This window comes from Zootermopsis nevadensis, unplaced genomic scaffold (assembly GCF_977971745.1).
Source record: "Zootermopsis nevadensis isolate Lab colony 2312 unplaced genomic scaffold, Znev_1.0 Znev_ptg000016l, whole genome shotgun sequence".
NCBI lineage: Eukaryota > Metazoa > Arthropoda > Insecta > Blattodea > Termopsidae > Zootermopsis > Zootermopsis nevadensis.
In genome coordinates this window covers 6,478,956-6,502,154 of record NW_028259148.1, presented here as the reverse complement: position 1 = coordinate 6,502,154, position 23,199 = coordinate 6,478,956, and the positions used below count along the sequence as shown (strand labels likewise).

General features: G+C 34.8%; 2 protein-coding genes across 8 annotated transcripts in view; both read left to right on the top strand.

Annotated features, from left to right (window-relative positions):
* The window catches only part of Acsl (Acyl-CoA synthetase long-chain), a 32,348-nt gene extending 28,084 nt beyond the window's left edge, over positions 1–4,264 (top strand). For all 6 annotated transcript variants that reach the window (XM_022079626.2, XM_022079631.2, XM_022079627.2 and 3 more), the window contains 2 exons: positions 473–748; positions 2,548–4,264. In XM_022079626.2, coding sequence (XP_021935318.1) covers positions 473–748; positions 2,548–2,702 — 431 coding nt within the window. In that variant the 3' untranslated portion in view covers positions 2,703–4,264. The remainder of the gene's footprint in view (positions 1–472; positions 749–2,547) is intronic.
* A 1,120-nt stretch (positions 4,265–5,384) lies between these two features.
* LOC110837509 (centromere protein I) lies at positions 5,385–21,602 on the top strand. Of its 2 annotated transcripts, none has more exons than XM_087349506.1 (15): positions 5,385–5,845; positions 6,719–6,855; positions 7,680–7,811; positions 9,252–9,401; positions 10,134–10,219; positions 10,879–11,006; positions 12,469–12,658; positions 12,878–12,984; positions 13,771–13,925; positions 14,808–15,011; positions 16,056–16,162; positions 16,620–16,808; positions 17,812–18,057; positions 19,222–19,407; positions 20,571–21,602. In XM_087349506.1, exons 2-15 carry the CDS (start codon positions 6,810–6,812, stop codon positions 20,637–20,639), a joined length of 1,995 nt encoding a protein of 664 aa, XP_087205632.1. In that variant the 5' UTR covers positions 5,385–5,845; positions 6,719–6,809; the 3' UTR covers positions 20,640–21,602. The 2 variants fall into 2 exon arrangements, with proteins under 2 accessions (XP_087205632.1, XP_087205633.1); XM_087349507.1 differs by lacking the exon at positions 5,385–5,845 and adding an exon at positions 6,025–6,147.
* Positions 21,603–23,199: the final 1,597 nt, after the last annotated feature.

Genomic DNA, 23,199 nt, shown 5'->3' with positions numbered 1-23,199 from the left:
AACAGTGATTGTCATATGTTTAAGAAATGATCAGCTTTATAAACATGAATATGTCAGTTACAGTAGAGCACATAGCACTGATAACAGATTCAAATCTACAGGCAAATGTATAAAAGCTGTTCATGAAAATATGATTGTAATTTATTTAGTCCTGTATCAGCTTTTGATAATGTGCGATTTACTTGGTTCCAAAGGTTTGAAGGTACATGAAAATGGAAGAGTGGAGGAAATGACCATGGTTTGTTTTAAAGTAGTTTGACATAAAAACTTGTCAGTAAATGGTCTTGTAGCAGAATACTTTGCAGATAATACTAATGAGGCAGTTCTTTTGAATAGAATTGGCCACTGCTGTAAAGTGTACATTTAGCAGTTTGCTCTGCAATTGATTATGTAAATGACTTTTAAAAACTTGAAATGTAACCCAAAGATGAGGTTGAAGTGTAGTTTATATTCTTTTCTTTTTTGTCACCAGACCGCAAGAAGGATCTGGTAAAGCTGCAACTGGGTGAGTATGTCTCACTGGGGAAGGTGGAAGCAGAGCTGAAAACTTGTCCAGTGGTAGAGAATATCTGCGTATATGGAGATGCTACAAAACATTACACAGTGGCATTGATTGTACCAAACCCTTCTCACTTGGTTACGCTTGGCAACAAGTTGGGCTTAAACTCTCTGAATTTTGAGCAGCTATGTGTGAATCCAATTGTTGAGAAAGCAGTGCTTCAAGAAGTTGAGGAACATGGGAAAAAATGTAAGTTTAATTTGTTGCTATATTTAAAACAGTATGTGAAATGGCTTACTTTATGGTATGAGCGTATGAACAACATACAACTTTCAGGATGAATGTTCTGATCATCTGTGTTGCTGTACCATGTATTATTGTGGTTGTATGCCAACATCATGGAGGGTTGAACACTAGAGATGGAGGCAGCATGTTTCTGTGAAATGTCGTGTAACCAGAAGATGACACTGTTCAATAAGCCAGAAGGCTGCAAAGCCTCCTGTTCATAATTAACTTTAAGATGGTTTTCTGAGCATTTCAGTTTAGTACAGTTCAATTACAGGGTTTCTTTAAAATGGAAACCTCTATGTACTATTCTGTCAGCATTTGTCTTATTAATCTTAATTGAAGGCATCCGGTTATGCTATTTCATTAAAGAATTTGTTGCACTTCCCCCCCACCCCCTCCAGGAATGACCTCTGAACATGGACATGCACAACCAGAAACAAAAACTTTCATTTTGATATGTCTGCTATCAGTCCTTAACCTGTTGAAGCGGAATTTTAAATACCCAGCATATACCGCTGTTGTGCTGTTCCGGCGGTAGTAATTTTTAAATGCCCGTTTAAATTTTGCTGTAAAATACGTTTTTTTCCATAACTTTTGAACTATATGAGATATAATTATGAATTTTTCACTGAAATCCTCTTAAAAGATGGTTTTGTAATCTTACCTTATAAGATGAGCTCTCTGTGTGTGACCAATGGGAGCAAATTGATCAGAAGTTGAGAACGGAGTGTACAGCAGCCGGTTGTTTGCATAATAAGATCTGATTGTAGGCTTTTGAACAATGCCCATCAACATAAATAGAGCCAAAACCACGTAAATTTCGTCTACTGTGACATCTTGCCACTTCCTAATCCTAGATCGAAATGTGAGAGGATGGACACTTTTAGAAATTTCTTGCTTAGCATATTTGTTGGTTTCATCTACAATGAGCTGCACAAGAGCTGTATCGAAAATGATTTCGAATGAACTCACGACATCTAGTCCAGCCGTGTCGAACCGAGGACCATATACATTACAAAATGCTTCTCTTGAAGCAGTAAATGATTCTATATTTTCCCACATATACTTGCCGCAAACAATACCTGAATTTGCTTCTACAATTTCTTCCTGGCTTTCGCCACCACAATTGTCACTCTCATTATCACTAATCGCTAACGTTCCCGGTGTCACCAACTGTGTATATTCAAAGTCTACACTCTCAGTGTCCGAGCTACTATAATTGTCACTTCCAATAATTCGTCTAGAAGTGCCCTTTGTTCAGCATCAAATAACACACGACTGCTTGAAGGGTTCTCAATTGTAAAACTGAGGCCAGTCGTCTATTTTTAGACTCCCAGGTAGTCGTTCAAGGGTTTGTCAACAACGTTGCCGGATCTTCACACACAGAAAACTTTCCACAACAGAGTACTACAAACCTCATTGCGATGGCATTAATCGTTACAAAGTTATGAGCTGAAGAAATTAGGCTTAAAGCCGGACGTAATTTTACGCCCAGCTGCAATCCCGAGCATTTAAATGCCGGGCGTAATTTTACGCCTCTCGGCGGTGAGGAGTTAATAGTGTTAATGGATATGTGCCCTGAGGGTAACCCAAAATTAAGCATTAAATATGTATTCCATTATAGTAGTGAAATTTCAGTTATGTGGCCATTTAAATGTATACAATTTAGTATGGTTGTGAAATATGGAATTATCAGATATCCCTGTCCTTTGAGGAAGTTTTGGAATTTTCTTTAAGTTTATGTACTCTTCTTTGTTCAGGTAAACTGGAAAAGTTTGAACTACCTGCTGCTGTAAAACTGTGCACAGAAGTGTGGTCACCAGACATGGGACTAGTTACAGCTGCATTCAAACTGAAGAGGAAGGATATACAAGACAGATATCAGCACGAGATAAATCGCATGTATGCCTCATGATCTTGGAACTGACTTAATTACAGGATTGATGTAAAATCCATTCAGAAGCATTTTTCATGAGTATTTGGTTGAACATGCCCAGAGAAGTTGAAGCTGTTGCTGTTTGCAGACTGTGGGGTCTTTCAGCAGGCTGTGGTCCTACATTTAGTCTTAGTTTTTAGTATATCTGTAGAAGTATTTTTTCTCCCATATTTATGTAATTTCTTTCACATGAATCTCTCCTGATATCAAAGGTTTGAGTGTTATATTGTTTCTTTGTACATCTTGAAGCTAGTACCAGTATTTTTGAGATAAAGTTTTGTATAAAATGGCTTTGCCTATGTCACCCAAATATTTGTTATTGTGAATGTAATGTTTTCTGTTACTAAGTAGGATTCAAGGTTCTCAGTGGTAAGTATGAAAATGGGTTTATTCTGGGTGGTAGTGCCATGTAGTCAGGTAGAAGTTTACCATTTCAGAGGCCCTCGCTGCCTCCTCCAGGGCATTGAGTAAGCACTGACATGTGATTGGTTTGATAGATAGGAACCAGTTAGTCAATGCAGAACCTTGAATGGACCTGTGACGAGTAGGGTCAGTATCATGTATGGGCCTAGGAGTCTATGGGAGGGGGGGTGCCAAATCCTTTCTTGACTCCCAGGAGACTACACTGTACTACAACCTAGAAGACAGCCCTCTTCTGTTATCCAAGAATTGAGACTGGAGTGAAAGTTGTAGGTTGCAATGCTGCTTGCTCAGAATAAAGGGCCAGGTGAATTTGTATAGTTTCCTGAATTGCTCATGCTGTGCATGAAATGGGAAAATGTTTCTGTGGTGTAGGTAAGCACTAGTCTAATAGTGTTCCCAAAGGAATGATATTTAAACCTAGCCAGATTAATATGGCTTTGTTTAAATTATACTGCACTAACATCACAATTATCTCATAGGTTGCATTAGAATATACTAATTGATTATCTATTTTTGTATGTACTTTATTTTGTTTGGTTTATACAAAGGTAACTTAGCTGCTGATATGTCTGAAATTAACATTGTACATCTCTGTAATAAGTGCGGTGTATATACAAGAAATGACATGTTATAACAATTTGTGTGTAATTTTTGGGGGCTAAAATGTTTTCAAAGCTCTGCTGTACATTGTGTTGACTGCATGTTTTTGCCAAGTTTACTTGTAAAATGCAATGATGTTTCATCATATATGGAATAATGAGATGATTTCACTTCACTATGTTCACTTTGATCTCTTACATTCTTGTTAAATTTACCGTTCATTATAATCTAGGCATATCGTTCAAACTGAAATGGTCGTGTTGAAGTACTGCAGTGGGGGACACTTCAGAGCTTGGCTGTGTGAGTTTATGGTGTGAGTGATATTTATATTTTATAAGAATGTATCTGTTATGTACAGTATTCAAAATACTTCATATCTTGTATGCACTTTGCCAGTGAATTTATTTAATCTGCAATAAAATTCACAGTTCACAAGGACTTGATGTAATTGTTTATACAAGTCTTGTGTTATGTACAGTGTTTGTATGTGCAATAAATTTGAGGATGATTTCAGTTAATCATTATTTTAACCCATAGTTGTACACTAGGTCATAAGCCAATACAATGTAGTAGAAAAATGAGGTATATTAATGGGATCATATACAGCATATTTTCCTCCCTAAACGATTTGGTGGTATTTAGCCATCCCCAAGGGATATCCCTATCATACCATTCATTAAGATTATTAAAAGTTTTTTGTAGTTTACTTTCATAGTAATTTTTATTATGCATATTCAGAATAAAATTGTCTTCCACAGAATATGTTTAAAGTTGACTGTTTGAGTGAACCATCATGAATAGAGTTGTAGGGTGATAATAGAATATATTTTTACATTCCATCGAGCTTTCACAGGCCAAAGTTATGGATGTAGAATATGTCAGCACAAATACAATTCATGTTTCTAATACAAATGTAAGTTACATGTTAATTAGCAATTTACAGTCAACTGCAGTATTACTGCAAAAATAATTAGATAAGGAAGCACAGACACTGTTGCCAACAAGTATTTATAATTGCTGAGAATTTTTTGTTGAAGCAAATTCTATGAAGTAGGATTTAGATAGCAAAACCTCTTTTAGTGCTGGCTTGAACTTACATATTTATTCAGTGTTTTTATAGTGGGGGGGGGGGGAGATTATTAAATAACATATTATACTATAGTATACTCCTTTTTGATATTCTCTTAGGTTAGTGTTTAGTACAGGAAAGTTACAACTGTATGTTGTACTTATAAACTAACTCCGTAGTAGCAGAAGCTACAGGTCCAACACTGGCACTACTATTGTGCATATCTGAGTTTGAATTTGTTCTGAGTTCAAGAACTTACTGGCTAGAGGATGAATATTAAATTCCTTATATGAGGCTCTCCTTTTAGTGCCTACCTTTATTAAAAAGATTTTCTTTTTGATGTATAATACTTCTTCACTGTGTGTTGATATTCTGCAGAAAATAATTCCATGTGACATTACTGGATGAAAGCAAGGAAAATAAACTAATTTTAAAGTTTCTGTTTCATGAGTGATACTAGTCCTCATAGAATTCATGCAGAGCATAGTTTGGGCATAATTTATTGAATACGTTTTCCAATTTAAGTTAATCAGTTTGTAGGCCACTGGGTGTCAATAATATTTGTATCAGCAAGAAGTAAAAGCTGTGGTTTAAGTATTTGGGAACGATTCATGTGCTGCAAGCATGATTATTTTTGAAATTAGCTGTGTTCTGGATTGCGTCGTGTAGTCTTTTAGATATAGCGCAATAACCAAGAAGACAGCCATCCTAGTCTTACCGCCGTGGATGGCTCAAATCGTACGTGGTTATCTTTGAGGTTAATGTGGTGTGAAAAGATTTATTGAAATTTAAAAACGCAGGAGGAAGGAAAAACTTGCGAAGAAATACAGGAGTAGGAGCTGTGGTAGACAGAGAGGCTTGTGGATAGGTTTGCTTATCAGACGACACACATAAAGTACAAATATGAGAAAGATGAATTAAATGGTTTTTATATATTTTGGACTATGTTGGCGACAGTGGTATTGTATTTAAAAATGGCGCGAGTGGGATGTAGTAATTTGAGTTATGGAATAGATATGGAATTATAAAGGTAAGTGGTGTTCGAATTTGCGTACTTGATTTTTTATTTCATTTTTATGCCAACTTACGTTACTCAGAGGAAGATCAACAACCGTATGGGCGACCCAGTCCTCGTTTCCATGTCACAACCATGCATTTAGACTGCAACATTTTATTTGTGGTTATTGTAAGAATGAGATTTAAAACAAACTCTTATACCTTAAATATGGTTATGGTGTTAATGTAATGCTTGCAGATGATGACAGGATATTCTTGGTTCAGAAATTTTGAAAAGTCATGCTGACAGGTTTCAGTTTTGTTCAAGCACTTTGTGTGAGTGTAAATTACATAATGCAATTATAATTTCTTTCAAAAAGTTTTTTAACCCAAAGTTGGTGTGTAAAATGCCACTATTGAATTATCTGTTGCTGGTGCTTATGCATGAGCCTCATGGCTGTAGTAATGGAAGAATTACCAAAGGGTCTGGTCCCCTTCCAAGAACAATTGTTTAATGTTTAGGTAAATTGCCTTTGTAGGCCCAAAGAACTGCTCTGGATGTAGTGGAAAGAAGAAAATTCCCTGCCCCTTCCAGAAATTAAAACGTGGTTGTCTGGCCAATATCAGTACTAAGCTCACTGACATAACATTTAGTTGTTTTAGAATTGTTTACTGAAATTAAAATAAAGTTTAATACTATATTTGTAACAGCTTAAAAGTTACAAGTTTAAAATATAATTTGTAAAAACATTCAGAAACCAGTTTTAAATTACTGAATAGCAAACCCTATAGAATGCTCAAAACTGTAATCCTTGAAAAGAAAGTGACATTAGCTTTGAATGAAACTTATAATCATCCATTACATGCAGCCTTGTTCATTGTGTAAGAGGTGGTTTATTTGTTCCAGTGAATAGGGGATAGGCCATATTGTGAAACTGGTCTCATTTTGCACCACAGAAGTATATTCCTTCTTTTGTATTTGCTGCTGTTATGAAAAGATGAACACAAAGGAAATTGCAATACGGTACTTCAGGCACCTGAAAGGTATGTTACTCCAACTAACTCTGTAGAGCAGAATCTTTGGGAAACTAATAGCTACTAAGCTAGTTAAATTCTCCACTCTGTACAGAATTCAAATGGTCTCTGGTTTACTAGTCAAAAATTTTCATGCCTTATATGTCACTTACTATACCCATTTTATCCCTGATTTGATCACCCATAATAATATTTTTCAGAGAGTACAATTTATAAAGCTTTTTATTATGTATTTTTCTCTGTTCTGCTATTACTTTCTCTCTTTCTTAGGTCCAAATATTCTCCTCAGCTTGTTCTCAAATATCTTTTGTCTGTGTTCTTCCCTTATGATGAGAAACCAAGCTCATACCTATACAATGCAGTGGGTAATATGATAGTTTTGTATGTCTTGATTTCAGGCTTAAAATCTTAATGATAAAAGGGAAAGTTCACTTATTACAGTTATTGACCATTTTATAGTTAACAGTAGTCTGCTATGTATGTAACGTAATGGGCTATCTATCTGCTCTGTCTTGAGTCACTCTTGATTTCTAATGTTCAGTTTTATTGATATAGAACAAGTTTTATCTTTACATTTATCTAAAGTAATCAGTTTCAGTGGTGATGTATGGCATGGTTTTATTTTGAAAGTATATACATGTAGGTTCCCTGTTAATAAAATTTCTTATCTTGAGGCTGTGACTGAGGGAAACTGGTTGTTGTTTTTGAGGGTTTTTTTGTGATTTATTTTTTCTCATGTGTAATTTTATACAATCCTTGTTCATAGATGATATAAAATTACCATTACTTGTGCTTAACATATTTCATTGGTGATATTTATGTAATATTTTCAGGGAAAAAGAAAGCATTAAACACAGTGGAGTTCATAACAAATATAAATGAACTGAAGAGTGAAACTCATAATGGTTTCACTGAAGAAGAAGTTGAAATATTGGTTGATGCACTTATCAATATAGAGGGTCTTGGTAAGTTACTCTGTGGCCACACATTTTAAAAGCTTCGTCTTGTAAAATAGTTTTCATTTGTCATTAGTGATTCTTTAACAATCAGGATGAAATTTGTATTGAACAGAATATTACAGGAAACTCCTGTGTATTATCTGGGGTCTATCTGGTTTCTAAACACAAATTAAATATTTGATTAAATAATCTATTGTAAAAGTTAGAATGCTCAAGAGAAAGGAATAAATACAATTATATATTATTTAACATACTAACATAAATCAGTTGTTGCTAAAACCTGAAGTTTACAGAAGTAGAATGTTATTACAATCCATTGGAATCCTTTTTACTATTGTTGGTGTGTACTGTATTAAATTTTATGTAAAATACTTTAATTTATTAGTAAATATTTAAAAATGTAAGTAGTATATGTCTGTAAATAAACATGTATTTGTTACATTTGCTTGTTTTTCTTTCAGTTTTGTGGATTATCTGGTATTTTGATTATCCAGGAAAATATGTTTTCCAACCATCCCAGGTAACTGGGAGTCTACTGTACTTTTAAGGCAGCACTTAGTTGATTAGCTTATTTTAATAAGAATTGATTAACACACTGTAATTATGTTTCTTAATAAATTTCATATATAATTATCTGTCTGCATGCTTGCATATTTTTTATATGGAAAATAAACTGTTCTAGTCCCTACTTACATGAGCCTTCCCAGACTCTTAAAAAGTCCTGGGAGTTCTGCAGAACATATTTTTACATCTGCTACAGATGATAAAAAAATTTGTTTTTTGCAATTCCCATGACTTTCAAGACACCCAGGGAGGAAGAGAGACTTACATATGTATAGTGCAGTAAGTGTGTGGAGTTTATATGTGTGATATTTTATTTGGTGTATTAGTTTTCTTATAAAATTTATTTTGAGCATAATGTGAATGCTGCAGAATTATTAATAATATTTATGTGATTAGATCTGTTTTAATGTTTTTTATGTTTTGTATTTCTAGGTATTCTCTGAATGTGATGTATTTTATTCTGACTTGTTCCACATTTTGCTGATAGATTTATGAGATGTATCTTTCTATCTTTGGCTGGGTTTGCAATACAGAAAAATTTCAAAACTGGTGATAATTTGAAAGTGCCAATAATTGGTCTTCTGAATATAAGATGTGAATTCATTTTTAGTGGAGTATAAGGGCTTGCTCTTCACATTGTATTTGGACTGCAGTGATGGCAAGTGCAAGTCTGTTGTGGAGTTTGCTGTTGCTGTACAGCTGTGACAGTGCTCTGAACCTTTACACCACTTGAAAAACAAAATTAGTTATAACAGTCACTTTGTTGTGGGAAGTAATAAATTGGATTGTATGTATGAAGATTTAGACAACTGATTGATTGTGCTAGTGATTGGAACATTTTGTTTATTTAAAACATAATAAATGTTATTTCTTTTGTTTTAGCATCTGTTAAGTTTCAAGGACTGTTGGAATGCATTGTGCCACATAAAAAGGTGTCATCTAAAGCAGCTTTAAATTTGCTTCAGTGGATATTCACTTATTTCCGTACTGCACCAATTGGAAGTGTTAAGTCAGCATTAGAATGGATTATAGGTGAGTAATACACTCTTGAATCATTGCTGGATTCAGGGTTTTTATTTATTGAGATGATAGAACAGAGGGTTGAGGAATTAAAAGAAACTGAATGTAATAAAAGGTTGGAAAGGTGCACTTTATAGAGTACACAAAAGTTACAAAGGCATTCTTTACATTATAATAAATGTGTTACCATAGACATTGGTCTGACATCATGGCAACCAGACAATTCAGTCTCTTGCCACAAAGAGAAAAGACTGTAAGGTTGTACTCTTTGGAATATACTGAAATTAGAGTTCTTTACACCACATTTCATGTTCACACATCACTGTGGACCTCAGTGTTCTCAGGGGCACTGATGTCATCAAGTTTAATGACATTGTGCATTTGCAGTGGAACATGGGTAATGACATAATTATCTTCCCACCTCAGGTGTTTGTCAGTTAAATTTGTATTATTGGTTTAAGGAAACTAAAAAGTGTGATTGTAGACTAAGCACTAATGTTGTTAACATCTACTCAGAGTTTTATTTGAGCTGTTGTATCTGTGTGTGTTAAACTGCAAGGAGAAGAAGGCCAGATGATTCCTCACAAGTTTTGCATTAAGAGTGGAGAAGGGTATCATATAGTTGAAGCAAAAAATAATAATTTAAATTTGTCAGCTAACAATTATGAAATTAGTAGGATTTGATTGTCACGATATTTTATTGAAAATTTTTATATTTATCTGTCTTCACTTATTTTGTTACAGGTTTGATTGAGTTTGGTTTAACAGATGAAGTGCCAATCCATGCATTTTATCATCATTTTTATATGCTTCTTGAATATGAGAGATTGGTAATGTGTAAATTAATAATTTTTACATTTCATAGTTACTATAAGCATTCAGGTTAACTTCACTTTTGTTACCTTTATTTACAAGGTACAATATTGCTTCAATTCTAAATATGTCTCTGAACTGAACCATAAATGAAAAATTGAACTGCACAATTTTGACAAACCTGAATTGAACCTATGAACAGAATGGTATTTGAACCATGAACTTATATTACTAATTTAAGAACTGGTACAAATCAGTTATCAATTTCTCTGATGTGTGTAATTCAACAGTGTGGATATATAAAACAACAGGTTCTATTCCAGACATGTTTTAACAAGTGAGAAACATCATAAAACAATATTATCTGTGAAATAAACTGTCTCCCCAGTACTTCTACACACTATTCTGAAGGCTGTTGTCAACAGCAATTGACTTAGCAAGGAAAGAGATCATTTGTCTATCAGCAAAGCTTTGTAAGCAAGATGTTGAAATGAAACAGTACTGTTTGCCAGACTAGATGTAGAATAGACTAAATACAATACATAATAGAAGTGTTTTGTGAACTGTTGTGGTGTTTGATTGACTGTGCAATGTTAACTAATCATTTTCCCTACTAGTAGCAGTTTTTCTGAGGTCCTGCTTAGTCTTGTATGTTTTCTACTCATTTTCTTTATAGGCTGTTGCTGCCTGCAAATTAATACATCTGTTAACAACTCCTAATGATGTCTCAAGGTGGAGAGTGAAAAAGATATTGAAGTTTGAACAGAAGCTAGGGAAGAAGAATCACACTTCTTGTCTTCTGTGGTAAGTGACACTGTTTTATAGCTGCATACATTTTGTTGGTCTGACACAAATTAGAAGAACTAACTAATTTGTACTTATTTTGTATTCCTTCTGATTGATAATTTTAGTTATACGATGCCTGTCACTGGACCAGACATTTTGATGATGATGGTAGGGAGACAAAGATGGCCTTTTTCTCAAAGTAGGTGATTTTGTTAAAGAAACATTTATCTTGACAAGTTTTTCAAATTGTATATGAATAATTTTTTGATCTGGTGAACATTCCTTTTGGCCTTCAGGTAGATCACCTGGTCTGGTTAGCTTACAAGATTTTGGGTTTCTGTTTTGAAAATGTTAGAAGCTCTAAAGTTATCAAGATGTTCAATATGAACGTGAATTAAATTTTATTAATGGAATTTCAGTGAGGACTGGAATTTGAATTTTATGTAATGTGTATTAATGGGAATAGGTGAGTGTTTTAAACATACATGTATTTACAGTAAAGTCTGTGCATGAATTTTTAAGACAAATGTGGAAACATGTCAACTAGGCTTTTGTGATCTTTCCACACCGCACTGTCCACTTTGGGAGAGGCTGGTGTTGGAAGGGTCTACACAAGATATGGTTGAACAATGCCTTTTTATTGGTGGTTAACAGTAAGTGTCAGTGGTGGGGTGGGGAGTTTGTTCCAGTGTGATTATGGTGGTGGATGGGGGAGATGTTTTCAGTTCTTCCCATACATTTGCCTAAATTTGCTCAAAGTCTCTGTCTGGCAGTTTCTTATATGAGGCTGAGTAGCAGACTTCTCTCTTAAGGTGTTATCAGAATCTTGCAGAGTAAGATCAGTGGTAAGGCTGCAATCTTCTGGTTTCTTATTCAAATGTCATGCTTATTATCCCTTGTGATGGAGGTTACCCCTTTTGTTTATCTTTGGCTGGTAAAGTCTCTACACCCTTAATCTCTTTCCCCCCCCCCCCCCAGATGACATAGGCTGTCAGTATTTATAACTCCTGGATTGAGTGTGTCCCAACATTTAGCCCCTGGTGCTGTTGGTTCATGGGTCAATATTTAATAATGTTTGAATCCTTCATTTGCTACTGAGAGAACATATGTTAAAGCAGTTAGAGGTCCACAAAGGGTAAAATATATCTAAAAAAGTATTTAGGCTTTGCTGTAAACTGGTAGTTCTTGTTCTTTTAGGCAGTAATTTTAATTTTTTTATAAATTTATTGAAGATTCTTGATGTCAGGTTCATCGTAGTTTTACATCCAGAAAATAGTTTCTAAAGGTGAATAGATGGACATCTAGATGGAAATGAGGAAGCTGATTGGTAGCCAGTACATTCTTTAAAAATATGTCTAATATATGTAGTGTATTTGTTGCCTTGTATGTTTAGGTGTATTGTGTGCTGTCATTCCTGTGGATTAAAAAAATGCTTAATTATATTTAGACACAAATATGACCTGTAATTACCTTTCCGCAGCTTATTCAAGTCGTACAAACCAGAATGTGTACCTGAGAGAGTTCCAGCTGTTAATCTACAAATTGCATTTAAGGCTGTTGGGAAAATGAATCAGTTTTTTCAACAAGCGAAGTCAAGATTGGATGCAGGGAGTGGCGAAGAGGGACATGCTAAAATGGTAGCATGGAATATTGACCTGGGAATGAAGAGGGTAAGTGAAGGTACTTTATTGCTAATATTTCCCCCATCCCACTCCATGTGTACTTGCTAACACTTTGTGAACATGGTGATGAACCTGCAGATTCCATAAAAGGCAAATTTCTTGTCTAGCTGAGCAGCTATTAGCTTCTCTAGAAAGACTCTACTCTGTCATGTTAATGTAGATTAAGAGAGTTTCCTTACTCTGGTAATCCTGTTTTGTGTGTTTCAGACAAGGACAAAAACAAAAGTGGATGCTATCCCGCCTCTTGACTATGTTCATTTTGGAACTCAACTATATAGAGAGAAGAAAAAGTATTCCATTTTGGAATTTAAAACGTAAGTACTGGACCACTTCTCAGCTTGTGTGCATTATGTTACATGAACATAAGAAAAGAGTGCATGAAGCCCAGCATTCAAAAGTCTTGTTTGAGGACTGAAGTCTTTGGGCCATAATGTATGGTAAATTTTTCCTTTCTTAATGTAGACATTTTGTAAGATAGATGGTTTCAGGTCAGAAATTCTTTCTGTTAACTTGGCATTTAATATTGATAGGCTTTTGTATCAAAAACATTGGATGTCTTTTGATCTCACACTGTTTAATGGGTTTAATTTTGGCTGTTTTTGTTTGTCAACTGAGTTAATGTGGACCTTAGGGAAATAGATGGAGTGAACTGGATGCAGCTAGCTCAGGATAGAGTCCAGTAGTGGACTTTTGTGAGCATGATGATAAACCTTTAACTTCCATAAAGGAAGTGGGCTATTCTTTGACAAGCCGAGTATACAGTCAACTTTTCAAAGAATTTCCTAGGTTCTCTTGTAAAGGAACTTGGTTTCTATCCTTTAAACTTCAATTTTTAAAATGCTGAACACATGTAATAGTGAATTGAATTATAATATATCTGCACATAAGAGTAAATATCAAGTATTATAAATTCCAACATGGTATACTATAAATAGTGATTTCTGTACTTTCACTTATGTCTGTATGTCTGTCCATTTATCTTCCCCTATTTCATTTTAGTCTCTCATTCATTTTTACTTTCCATTTCACAAGTTAAATAAATACAGTTCATGTTTTGCTGCATATGTCTGTTGTATTATTCTTGTTTTATATTTCACTAGCCTGAAATCATTGAGTTTACATCAGTTAAGCCTGGATGTCCCATGCAACTCAATGAGCTTTCTACAGAATATTGCAGGCATTCATGTCCTTGCCTTTGCAGACAGAAGTTTACAAAGTAGACTCTCCTTTAATCTATACTACACACTGTACAGAGGTAAGATCTGGCTTCCTTTGAATGTAGTCTTTCTTCTACACTTGATTAGATTAGATTAGTGGGTTGGGCATAAGTAATAATCCAAACACTGTAACTGTCTTCAAGTTCCCTACTACGTTATAATCAACTGATTAATTGCAATGAATGCCAGAAAGTAAATATGAATTTTTTACCAAATTATGCATAGCAGATATATGAAATACAAAATTCACATTTGTGGTTTGAAAGCCTAAAGGGAACAGATCACTTGGGGAGAGGTAGGTGTAGATGGGGGATGATTTTCATTAAATAGGGAGTGTTAGTGTGAACTGGATTTATCTGTTACGTTCAGGATCAGTGGTGATCTCTTGTGAACCATAGTAACTCTAGAACATGGTTCTTCTTGAACTGTTTATAGTCACTCAGCTAGTTAAATTCCCTAACTTGACTGGTACTTGATTCATTGCTGTGATATTCTGAGGTACGTGATATAGTACTCTTAAAAGTATTTGGCTTTGAGAGAAATTAATACTTTTTGTGTGGGGTTGAGTATATGGACACACACCTATTCTATAGACAAGTCATCATATTCAGTCCCTTATACTCTCACTTATTAGACTGTTCTCCCCGTCTTCTATTGCTTTCACTTTTAGGGATCGACATAAATCTATGTGAATAGTTAATATATAACATTTTACAAATAAATAGTGCATAAGAGTAGTTAGTGTAACACTTTACAAATAGTACATGAATAATTAACTTTACATAAAATCTGATAGTGTACTAGATTGGTTAGTGCAACATTTTACAAGTAATCAGATAATGCAATTTTATTCAGTATCTTATTTTCTTTTATCATACTGAGACAACACTGAATCAGTTAAATTGTTTTTTCCCCCAAAGCATTCATTGAACTGGATCAAGATTTTTCATACAATGAGAAGGAGAAACTCTTGAAGCAAATTGTGATGTTAGAAGAATATATGCAGCAGGGTATTCCAGTAGTTTCTCGATTTTTGGCTGAGTATCTGACCAGGTGGGATGGTGAGGATTTTCAAGAGATGATATTCCATTTGCTGCAGTGGGTCACTTTCAGCTCATATTTAGGTGAGTAACTTAAAAATGTTTTTATATCAATCCATAATATGAAAAACATGAAAACCATTGCAATTTGGGCTGGTTATCTTAATTGTCTAAAAGGGGGCCCACAAATTATGCCATCATTTACTCATACTTTATGTAGTACACTAAGCCATGCCTTTCAACTCTCCATACTATATGTTTTTTCCTGCAAATTTACCTTCAAAATAATGTCTCATCTACATTGAATATTAAATATTTAGTCTGGTGTTGATTCTTCTTTGTGATTGGTTGAAGTTTTCTTGGCACTTTTAGGAAACTTCCATCACAGTGTATGATTTGAGCTTTTCACATCAGTGAGTATGAAGATTTCTGTCTTCCATCACAGTGTTTCTTAACATGTTTTACCTTGCAGATAAATAGTTTAGTGCATTGTGAGGACTATCTTCTTATATAAAACAGCTTTGCCTGGTCCATGATAATGTAATGATTATTATATAGATTGTCAACTCTCTCGGTATACACTCATCATTTAACATGTCTGCTGTGTACCCTATTGAATCTTATCAGTAACTCAATTTTCTGTGTCATATTAAGTTAAAAATACTTCTTTGTGTATCCACTACCTTGAGAACTCACTGCAGCCTTTTTAACATTTTTAAGTGTAAAATTCTTAAATTAATTGTCAGTTAAGATGCAGTTTGCTGATAAAACAAAGAAAGGAATCAGTCAGTGAAGGCAACCATGTAGCATTGATCTGGGAAATTGTGACAAAGATCCTCATCTTCAGTATTACGAACATTGGATTTTGAAAGAAAGCAACAATTAAAAAATGTATGGTCGTCAGATTCCATATTTCTGGATTCCTGATATGTGATCTGATATCAGTACACTGTTAAATATTGTAACACACACATAAAGAAATAATAAATTCAGCTATATAATATTGAAAACTAATAAAATATTACTGTCAGCTGGAGAATGTGGCATCCTACCTACTAATAATCAAGCCATACCTTTGTGATTTTCTGTTCCATATAATTGAACACTTTGTTTTGTGCTTTGTTGCAGAGCTTCATGACTTGATCCTTGATAACGTCCGTAATTTATTTATGAGTTCCAGCATTGAAGTGAAATGTTCAATTGTTGCCATGCTTAATAAATTTGTTCAGAATCTGGTAAGTGTTTTATTGCTAGTGAATATTATTTCACTGTATATAAGTGTGGTAAACTGGACTTGGGGGCAAGAGAGTAAAATGTACTTACATTCTGCTGGAAAGGATCTGAAATATGTAGCAACCATTTGTTGGTTAATAAAAGATAGACTGATAGACTGTTGAATATTTTGCGGTAGACTGGATTCAGGTGGCTCAGGATAGGGTCCAGTGGCAGGTTGTTGTGAACACAGTAATGATATTTTGAGTTTGTTGAAATATGCATTTTATTGATAATCTGAGAGAACAATGGTATTGTCCAATTGTAAGCATATAGAACAGTGCACAGTTACAGCCATAAATAGGAGCTCCAATCTTTAAATGTTTCCATTTATTTTGTATATATTATAATAAAGATTTTGTTTAATTTTCTTATAATTTTTCCATTTCCTATATGGACAATATAATGTTTGTTTCGCAGGTTTCAGTCTTCTTGTTCCGGAAACATAGGGAAATCTCTGGCTTGTTCTTGGAAATCGGAGATGAATGGAATGAAATTGAGACAGTGGAGAATATAATAAAGTTTATAATTGACCTGTGTGTATGTGGACTGATTGTGGAACAAGGAGATTACATGCTTCTACATGAAGCTTTAAGGTTCTTCGAAATGGTAAGAACATTAAAGTATATGGGTCTTCCTGATACAGAAATCTAACAGTTTAGGTTAAAAGAATACTTGTACTTCATAAAGTAATTTATAGAAATTTTAAACTATATCATTTTAATGGAAACATTTCATATAATTCAGATGATAGTCAGCCTGTATAGGAAATTATGTAATAGGGCAGTTGTATTTAACCCTTTGGCATACTTTGACAACTAATGAATATTTTCCTGTTTTACATTTATGGGTGTGGAATTCATTACATATAAGTCAACCAAGTTAGAGACAAATTTAACAATAGTATCCAAGGTCAGTGGTTTCCAAGGATGACCTCAGTTCACATTTTTGTAACAGCATGCTCCCGCAGTGACATGAGGTCCATTCAGGCATGTGTCATTCCAAGGGAAAACATGCCAGATAGATAGATAGATAGATAGACACACAGGCATGGACATGCCCATAAGAATTCTGCACTCATGCTAGATTGTCAATCATATCTTTTAATATCATATCTGAATGAACTGTTATTATTGTCATTGTTGTGCTGTTGGTATATTTGGAAGATATTTTGAGTTCATAGGAGTAATTGGTAGGTGTGTGAGATTTTATGTTCTTTACAGTTTACTGCAAGTCTACACAGCAGCAAAACCCAGAATAACAAAATTGTAATTGACAGTTTCTTAAGCACTTTTGTGTATGTGTGTGTGTGTGTGTGTGGGGGGGGGGGGGGGCGTAAGACCACAAGTTCACTTTGAAATAGTACCATCCAGCGAATGACCAGGAATAATGGCTCACCTTTGATTGAGACAGTGTTCATTCTCCAAAGAAAATATTCCTATGATAACGTTGTATTTGTTTACATATTTAATTTGACATACAAGCCACATTTTGGCAGTGTTTATAAAAATTTATTAATGACATCTGACAAGTGTCAGACTCTTTTCATTGTCTTCCTGATTTTTTGTATAAAATGATTTTTTATCATGTTATTAATAAAATAATTTCACAGGTCACACACTTAGAAGAGGAAAATAAACTTCCTGTATGGACCATGATGCCCCCAGCTGTTGTGTACAACTGTCTGTTCTCAAGAAATGTTTGCTTTCTGGCAAGAGTATGTGATTTGCTACTGAAGTATGATATGATCCAATATCCAAGACTTAGGGCACTGGGTCTTAGAACAAAGTTCATGAAGGAAGTCAGTCTGCAGCAATCATACATAGCAGATTTCTTGAGCTGCCTGTGGAACCAGAATGTAAGCAGTTTATTTTGACTGAAGATAGCAACAATAGGATAGTGCAGTTCTTTCTGTACTTAAGAGACATCATTGCAGAATCTATTGATTTTAATAGCTGCAGGTTGACTAATATAATTAAAATGAGTGTAACTGGATTTCAGTACATCAACAGAAGTAGAAAGTACAAAATCTGCACATAAATGTTCATGTTATGTGTATACTTTATTAAATATTGTTTAATTAAATTTACTTCAACTGTGTAAAGTAAATCCATCCCACTACACGCCATGTAGATCATTTGAGGGGAGTGGAGGTATAGCTTCTACTCTATCTTGACCTTGGCACTAGATGGTGGTGAGTGGTCAGCATCATACTCCAGTTGCACTTTACCCCTGGGAAAGGACCTCATTACCCACTGGATAGGAGGCTGGGTGGGCCTCAGAGCTGGTCTGGATGCAGAGGCTAGAGGAAAATTCCTCTGCCCCTGTTGGGGATTGTACCCCAGTCATTAAGCCTGTAGCTAGTCACTGTACTAACTGAGCTATCCCAGTTCATATATCAACTGTGTAAATGATTTTATAGACATTCTTTGTTCATTGCATGAAGAATGTTTGTGTGAATGTATATTGTTTGCACTTGTGGACACTACAATTTTCTTTATTGTTTGTCCATGACTTTTAGGCACAAATTCTTTCTCATTTCACTGCAACCTGTTCAAATCCCAGAACACTAGCCATTTATCTGATGTCTTTATTTTTAATGATGTTGAAGGTAGATATCTGTTACCACTGTATCGTTAACTCTGTTAAGCATGAAGTTCATCTAATTAATCCATAAAAATGTAATTCCTATCTCTTAGAAAGCACAGCATTTTCTCATTACAAAGATCGATTGGTTAATGCTTTTAAGGAAATAATCACTGTATATTTTGAGAAACAACTACACACACATTAAAACCATCTGCTTAAAGTCTTGCAAGCTAGAACTTAATTTCAGTTCCCAAAGAATTTTGTATATTTATTGTCACTTAACATCTTAATCTGGTTCATCTCAACTAGTCAAGTTAAGTCAACTAACCTGTTTGCCAACCCCTTTGGATAACAGCATGTTACCTTGTATCCGCAGAAAGTACAGTACATAATAGTGAGTCTTTTAATGATACTGATGTCTTTAATGTTGCAGTGTTTTGATGAAAAGGAAAAAGGCTACATATTCAGAGGCATGACCGAATCTCATATCCAGTCATTTTTCTTCTACACTGTACCAAATGAAGCATTAGCCTTGAAAAACCACTTTGCCTTCCTTCCATATATATATCTAATGCAAAAGGATTGTCACGCTCTTCAGGGTGCAGCATTTGATCAAGATGTAAGTCTGTGCTGAAAGTAATGCTGTCTGAGTTTTGATTTTAAAGTCTGAATAATTGAAGTGTATTGCAGATTCAGGTAGAGTAACTTCTCTCTGAAGATTTCTGTCTTCTGGGTTGTTGCGCTGTGTGTGGTCTGGTCGATGGTCATACAGTATGACCTCAGAAATGTTGGCAAACATCGACCAGACCACACAGCGCAACAACCCAGAAGACAGAAATCTTCATACTCACCTCTGTGAAAACCTCAAATCTTACATAACTTCTCTCTCTTATGTTGTAGCATCACATTATGTTTCTGTCAGTGCTTTATCTACATAATTTGTAATATGTATAAAATAATGTATGAACAGCAGTCTGTATTATGCCAACCTCTTGAAGTATAAGCTATGAATATCATCATGTTGCCCGTTAAGATTCGTAACATAAACATGCTATAATAGTATGTTTAAATAATTTCAGAGATTAAAACTCCTTTCTGTACATAGGAACATATTTCACAGTGCCCATAAATGTTTACTGCATGTTAGCCAGTCATTTATTTGTGATGTTGCCAAATGTAGCATTCCTGAGACAGCCATTTTTAACAGTCCATACATCTAACATTCCCTGTTGACACCCCCCCCCCCCCCCCCAAACATGTAACATGAATTTTAACTGTATCCTACTCAGATCATCTTCAGGATTTCACTCTTTAACTTATGCAATTTAAAGACATATCCGAGTTTTCATTTTATGTGTATAATTGTATCCCATTCAGGCCTGTTTAATTGACAGTAGGTGGATAATTCATCATACTTGGTGTTTTTGTTGTGATTGCATTGGCTTATGATACTTGTGTCAATATTATAGTTCACAGTGTGAAATGGAACCACATGCATATGTTTAATTATAGTTTACAAGGCTTTGCACAATGTGATATCTGTAGTGATTAGCTTTTCAACAGTAGATTCATATCTGCAGTAAATCCACCTTTAGGTTAATATGAAATGCATAATAGCAAAGAATGCATCTGAAGTACACCTCTCCATTTTTTTTACCAATAACAATCCAGTTTAGAAGAGTACTTCAAACATTAGCATATTCCATCTTTACACTTTAACTATGTGCTATGTGACATGATTTTTGTAGAAGTAAAATTTGTTTGTTTTTTATTTTGTTTCAGGATATGATGATAATCTGCAACAGTTATTTCCCAGAGATTTATAATTTTATCAGCCATGAATCTGATTGAAGAATGTGTCTTGGCTGTTAGATGGACACAGTCTATTCGTATATTAATTTTACATGATAGGAATGTTACAAATAAATTACACAAGATGGATATTCAACATTGATATCAGTTTTGTGGTAGGTTAGATAATATCTTTACAGAATAGATTCCTGGATCTACTAGGAATTGCAAGACTGTAGAACAGTTAATTAGTTGAGCTGCTATGACTGTGGGCTAGTTTTCCACATGGCATGTGACTGACTGTTATGGGGGGCTAACTGACTTGCTGAAAACATGTCTCAGGTTTCAGTTCTGGATAGTGGTTTAAGTCGTGCAGGTGAGTCCATGGTCACATGCATTTTCGGTTACTTGTAGAATTTCATAGAACTGTAACATCACCCACATACCAAGTTGTTTGCTGATACCAATACAGTCATTTATATCATTCTCCAGGTTGACAATTGTAAATCTCAGTTTGTTGATCACAGTTGGACCTTTAAAATGTCTGTCTACCTACTAGAAATAAGCACCCCATGTCTACATAGTGAAAATTCTGTACTTGTAAAGCAGTGTTTCCAAAATTTCATGAATATTGGAACACTATTGATTATGAAAAATTCTAATTGTACTCTATACCAGAACAAGAAATTACTTTTGGTAATCTACAGACCTCCAAAAACTCCTTAATGAATATCCAGGGTTCCATGGAACATGATTTTTGAATGACTTATATAAACACTAACAGTCATTGTCACCTCACTCACATAGCTTGTTCTAAATTTTCCTTTAAACCTTGAGACACTTTTTCATTTGTAAGTATAACTGCTCAAAAGTTGTGGTGGAGGAGGCTGTGAAGATTTCTACGGACTGCATTATTAACAAAATATGTATTTTTGCTATTTTTTTGGTAATTGTATACTAGTCTTCCTGTTCTGACCACACAATTTGTACACTTAGTGAAATACATGAAATACATTGACTCAAGTGGTTTGACTTGTTATTTGATATCCAATTTATCTCTGCTGTAGATCCAGCAATCTTGACATTGTTCTATCTATGGATATTGTCCCAGATTTCTTACTCAATAAATCTGAATTAAGATTCTCCTTGAACTCCAGTCCATAACTTCGCCAAATCAGCAGCATTCATATGTGGAACCACCCCTGACATCCACTTCATTGCCCACTCCTTTCAGCAACACTTCATTTTTCTGTAATGTATAAAATTCTAGCTTTTCTTTGTTCTTTGCATATCTGTAAATCTTATGGTATGGTATTATATTGCGAACATTATTCATGACTAAGGGTTTTGTATTACAAATTTGGGAAACTCTTCTATAAATAGTGGAATCTAGAGAGGCTGGAAGTTGGTGGCTAAGAATCAAATACTTCTTTATGAGGATAGCTGTTGTCTGGGTTGTTCTGCCATTTAGGCTGGTGGAAGTTTATCATTGTTTCAGAGGTGCTTGATGCCTCAATGATCAGTTGCAAGGTTTTCTCTCCAAATTGTGTACAAAGAAATAAACACCAGACTGCAGAGCACAAAAACACAGAAGACTGCAATCTTCATACTTGCTGCTGTGAGATCCTAACAAACATGTTTGGAAGTTATTCTTTGTAAACAGTTTGGAGAGAAAACCTTATCACTGTATGTCTGTCTGAGTATATTATGTATATCACTAGAGTAAGTGATAATTTTCTTACTGCAGTTATGCATAATACATAGTAATCTACCAGTAAGCTCAGTGAACATCTTATTATAAGGCTATTAAATTATACACAGCAAGGTAATTGTCAGAAAACCATCACCTTCATAGAAGATGTCCGTCTTCTGCCTTGTAGCATCGTGTAGTCTGGTAGAACGTTACCAATGTTTCAGAGGTCTTTTCTGCCTCCATATCGGGGTGATGAATCAAAAATATGTTAACTTAGTTAATTTTTTGTGGTTACTTTTCTTCTTCTTCTTCTTCTTCTTCTGACGACAGGTCCATATGAACAGGATCCTTCCATCCTTTTCTCGGACTGGGACCTGTTCATATACGTTCTTGGCAGATGATCCAGAAGTGGTTTGCCATTGCCTTCTTCTGTGTGTGAATGGAGTAATTGTTGGGATGCCACAGAGAAACCGGGGAATCCCCCGGAGGAAAACTCCCATGTTGCCTAGACCACGGCCTTGCCCAACACAAGTTATAAATTCGGGCACCACCGGGAATCGAACCTGAGACCCCAGGATTACAAGTCTAGCGGTTAGAATGCTGGCTGAATAAAGTGTTGTGGTTGAAAAACCATCAGATAGGGAGGAAAGTGAAGCAGATATTGCAATGTAAGTTTATGCTATTTAAATACTGCCATTGTTGGTTTAGTTAGTGGATATTTAAATACTGGCTTGAAGGGTTAATATCCACCAGATACAATTTTTTCTAGTTGTAATATTTAGTCTTAAGAGGGTAAATGGAAGGGAGGTGATTGCTAATTTTTGGTAAAATTTACAGAAGGTAATTCAGTTATATATAGGTTTTCTTTATATTTTAAATGCTTTTGATGATCAAGTATGCAGAATATATTAAAGGAAAGACAGTTAC

What these genes read in the sequence shown, in the direction of transcription:
- LOC110837509 (XM_087349506.1), top strand. Translation starts at nt 6,810, where the DNA reads ATGAACACAAAGGAAATTGCAATACGGTACTTCAGGCACCTGAAAG. An exon ending in TTGACCTGGGAATGAAGAGG is followed by an intron (nt 12,659 to 12,877) that starts GTAAGTGAAGGT and finishes TGTGTGTTTCAG; the next exon opens with ACAAGGACAAAAACAAAAGT. An exon ending in TCCATTTTGGAATTTAAAAC is followed by an intron (nt 12,985 to 13,770) that starts GTAAGTACTGGA and finishes ATATTTCACTAG; the next exon opens with CCTGAAATCATTGAGTTTAC.